At 43.8% G+C, this 4,416-nt stretch overlaps 1 protein-coding gene across 1 annotated transcript; it reads right to left on the bottom strand.

The window, feature by feature from the left end:
* Window positions 1–780: 780 nt before the first annotated feature.
* On the bottom strand, window positions 781–3,084 carry mafbb (v-maf avian musculoaponeurotic fibrosarcoma oncogene homolog Bb). Its single transcript, XM_084316479.1, has one exon. It carries the CDS (start codon window positions 2,801–2,803, stop codon window positions 1,793–1,795), a length of 1,011 nt encoding a protein of 336 aa, XP_084172605.1. The 5' UTR covers window positions 2,804–3,084; the 3' UTR covers window positions 781–1,792.
* Window positions 3,085–4,416: the final 1,332 nt, after the last annotated feature.

The following is a 4,416-nucleotide window of genomic DNA, read 5'->3' as shown; positions in this document are numbered from 1 at the left end:
TGTTAATGAATGCAGAGGTGACCTGTTTGTCTGAGGAAGAGAGCAGAGGGGAAGCCTGTGTTTCCACTCCATACTATCTGTATCACACAGGCCCCTCGCCAGCCAGGCCTCTGCCTTCACACGCCGTGCGTACGCAGGAAGCAGCACTCCATGAAGGCCAAAGGTCAGGGGAGAAGAGAGAGAGAGAGAGGCACTCGTCCTTTCATTTACCACCAACCCAAGGAGTACATGACATGTGGCGTGTTTACCGTGCCGGGCCGGTTAGGCCTCCTGTATTTACCTTGGAGGTCTGACCGCATGCCGTTATCTCTCTGGATGTATGAAAAGTAGGCCGTGCTCAAGTTTTCCCCCAAATTGAATCACGTTTTAACCCTTTCACTACCACACCACACCACCAAATGGTTAACCCTTTCACCGTGACAATACGGAAGGTTAACCCTTTCACTGCCACACGACAAAGGGTTATAACCCTTTCACTACCACACACGGGTAACCGTCTGTAGTGTGGTAGTGAAAGGGTTAAACATCACACACAAAATGATATTTAAGTGACACTTAAGAACGTGCATCTTTTTAAGCCGCTAATGTATTATTCTGTGTCTCTGACCTCCACATTTTTCGAGAATAGGCGGTTCATGCACATGAAACATTTATAGATATTGTCGTGCTTTTATAGTCCATTGTGCTTTTTATATATTTACATCAGCCATATTATTTAAGGATACATCTAAAAATGTTTACAATTGTATTATGTTGTATACGTAGCATATTACAGTGAATTAAGCTAAGTTATGCAGAGGGATTACATCAGATGTGGCGTATTGTGCACTGTCAGCTTTTGAGCTTCCTCTGCATGGAGGTCCTTTGGATGACCGTCCTTGATTCTATAAACAATTCAGGCTTTTTTAAATTTATTCTTTTATCATGTGCCAAAGTTGATTTGACATGTTCAAATTGCTTATTTTTTTTAAGTCTGTGAAAGAGAATTGTACATTTATAGTTTAACAAACATTCTGAAAAGACACAAGCTTCTGTAAGAAGAATGTTAACCGTGCCAAACTGATAAGATGAGACGTATACTTACAAAGTCAAAATGGCTTTATTGATCCATACAGATGAAAAACAATTTAAATACAAAACAATGCCAGTCAATACTGAGGAAAAAAACAAACTATTTTTTCTTGTGTAATTGACTATATAATGACAAACAAATCTGCCCAGCAGAATCAGCTTCTTAAAAATAATGAAAAGTTAATCCCTGGTGTATCATTACATTGAGTATGTGATTATTTTCTGAGTGACAGGAAGCATGATCACAAAATATGGAAAGCACTTCAGTGATGATTTAGCTAAACAAAATCATGAAAAGGCATGTAGAATTAAACATCGTCTATCAGAGCGAGAAAGTCTATGAAACAAACACAAATAACAAGAGACTAATATTCTTCGAGGGTTACTAATTTCAAGTATTTCCATTATGATAAAATACAGGTAGGCATATACAAAATAAAAAAAAAAGTCCCGTGCATGTCCTGCATGCATGTTTCATGGTGTTTTTTTTCTTCTTATAACTTGCTGTTGTCTGCCTTCATCAATTACATTTATGTGAGTTTTTAAGAAATCATTGGCATGAGATATTTTGCATTAATGATGACCTTAATGTGGGCTATAATAAAAAATAATCAATAGGCTTGTTATTTGTGTGACAGGTAGGCCAAGTGTAAAGGAGCAACTGTCGACATTATGTCTTCTCTTCGAGTTCCCAGTGCAGACAAAAACAAACAAAAAACACTCACATGAAATACTCAGGTGAGGAAGGGTTATCACTGGTGGAGCCAGTTTCGTGGAAACCATTTGCACCAGTCAGTTTCTCGCATTTAAGTTTATATGCGTCCCTCTCGCGTGCCAGCCGATTGAGCTCGTGTTTCAGCTGCTCCACTTGTGTGACCAGGCTGGTCTTCTCATGTTCTAAAACATGCTTCTGCTGGACACGCTTGTAGCGGCAAGACTGCGCGTAACCTCTGTTTTTCAGGGTTCTGCGCTTCTGCTTCAGGCGCATCACCTCGTCCTTGCCCAGGCCCCTCAGGTGCCGGTTGAGCTCCCGGACGGACATGGAAACAAGCTGGTCGTCTGAAAAGTGAGAGTCGCCGTTGTTCCTCCTGTCGTGGCGGCTCTGCTGGTGGAGATGGTGCGCACTGAGGACCGTGTCGGGCGACTGGGGAGCGGAGTCGTCGAGGTCGAGATCGTCGAGATCATCCTTGTGATATTGATCTTGGCAGTGTGCGTTTGGAATATCTTGCATCTCAGGGTGACCCGAGTGGCCGTCGCCGGGCTGGCGGAGGAGTCCGGGGTACGGCTGCTCGTTGAGGTGATGCGCCGGCGCGTACCCGTCAAAATCTGCTTGGAAAGCAGTTTCGTGGCTGTGTGGCACGGACGGGTGCTGCCCGTGCACCGTCGTGCTGATGAGCGCCTCCACCGCGTCCTCGGGCGTTAGACCAAAGGAATGAGGGTACATCTGGTGAGGGTAACCTCCATTGTTTGATATCCAGAAGTGGTCACTGCCGGGGTTATTATTCCTCTGCTCGTTCGGGTTGAGGTTTGGTGACGAGGGCACCGAGCTGCAAGGTGTGCTGCCCGGAGTGGACGACACGGAGTCCGGCCTCCCGAGCTGACTGCACGGTCCGATGAACGCCGACTGCATCGCCTCTTTCTTTACGCCGAACTTCATCAAGTCGAACTCGCTGACAAAATCCATGGGGGGGGGTTTCTGGAGTCCCAAATGCGAATGCGCCTCGGCGGTCATGTCGATTGGAAATCTGGTATCTTCCCAAGAGTTCCAAAACAGGGCTCACCACTGTTTCATGCAGTCAGTTCGCCTAAATAATGTCACTTTGAAAATAAAATATTTCAGTAAAAAAAGATGAATAAATGGTCCTGCGAGGAAAAAAACATGCGTGCGCAAAAAAAAAAAAAGGTTTCCCCTAAACGAACCACTTAACCATCTAATTCCCTGCAGGCTACGGGCTACTTCTTGAGGCCACGACGCTGGGTCTTGTGAGAGCCACTGGACAGGAACGTGTCTGCTACACCACCTCTGCCTTTTGCAGGAGAAGCGCAATTTCTTCATAAAGCACCATTGGCGTGATGTCACGCGTTGTAGCTACACCTCCACCGCCCTCTCCAATGGAGAGACGCCGAAGAGGGGCTCATTTGCATAAACGCTGATGTGTGTATCTTCAGCACCTCCGAGGCTTATGTGATATAGTGCCCATTTTGATCCAATCTAAGCAACACTAGCCACACTGGTGCAATCAGTCTTTTCTCGTTTCACTAGATTTCTCCCCATGTTTAACTTAGTAAACTCTCAAACGTCCATATACGCGGTTTTGGTTTTGTTGACCATATCCATTCGGGGCTATTATTATAGCCTGACATACGTTCCTCGAGAGTTTGATGAGTACGGTGAAAAATAAACCATTTGCCCATTTCTAAGTCACCATACATCTGAATATATATAGGTGGTTTATACTTCATTGTTTACAAACATTACCAACGTAAACAAACCCTTTACAGACATGAAAAACAACACATACGAGCTCATAATATTATGTATCTGTTGTCTAGTGTTAGTTCTTGTATCAAGAGCTCAGTCAATAAACTAGAGAATGAATGTCTCCATTGTTATTTCTCATGTTGGGTGGTGTAGATACCCCATTTATTTACATTTGGATCACTGATTGCGCCTTTAGTAATATTTATATTTATAGCCGTCCCCTTTGGCTTCCTGGCCTAAATGTGTGTTGAGATTTCAAATCCATGTCGTGTTTATCTGGCCTAAACTGAAGAGATGAAGTAGCATATATGCCTAAAATCATTCTGGAAAAATATTAATAAAGATAGTGCTGACTTTGTCTACATCACGTCAAGTGATATCATACAAAATGTGTTTTCAGCACGTAGTAACTGCATTCATAATAAACAAGTGTTTTTTTTAACCTGCCGTCATGTCCCCTTTAACAGCGGTGATAGAACATACTGTTGGGAGCAATAAGGATATTGTATTTTACTCTCATTCTTGTCCCGGTTGTTGTTTTCTCTTTGGCCTAAGGTATGGGTTAATGCTGACACCTTGTGGCCGTGTGTTGCCTAAACGGGACTACTGGTAAATTGCAGGCAGAGTAAATTCACCAGCTTATTCATTACTACCATCTCTCTCTCTCTCTCTCTCTCTCTCTCTCTCTCTCTCTCTCTCTCTCTCTCTCTCTCTCTCTCTCTCTCTCTCTCTCTCTCCTCTCCCTCTCCCTCTCTCTCCTCTCTCTCTCTCCTCTCTCTTTGTATACACAACAGCCATCCCACATGGCAATAGGGTTCTGAACTTCTGTGTGTTTCACCAGCTATTTGGTAAACATACAGGAC

Source organism: Notolepis coatsorum, assembly GCF_963971535.1.
Source record: "Notolepis coatsorum genome assembly, chromosome: 6".
In the NCBI taxonomy this organism is placed as follows: domain Eukaryota; kingdom Metazoa; phylum Chordata; class Actinopteri; order Aulopiformes; family Paralepididae; genus Notolepis; species Notolepis coatsorum.
Note: the sequence above shows the minus strand (reverse complement) of the source record. Positions and strands in the feature narration are given on the sequence as shown.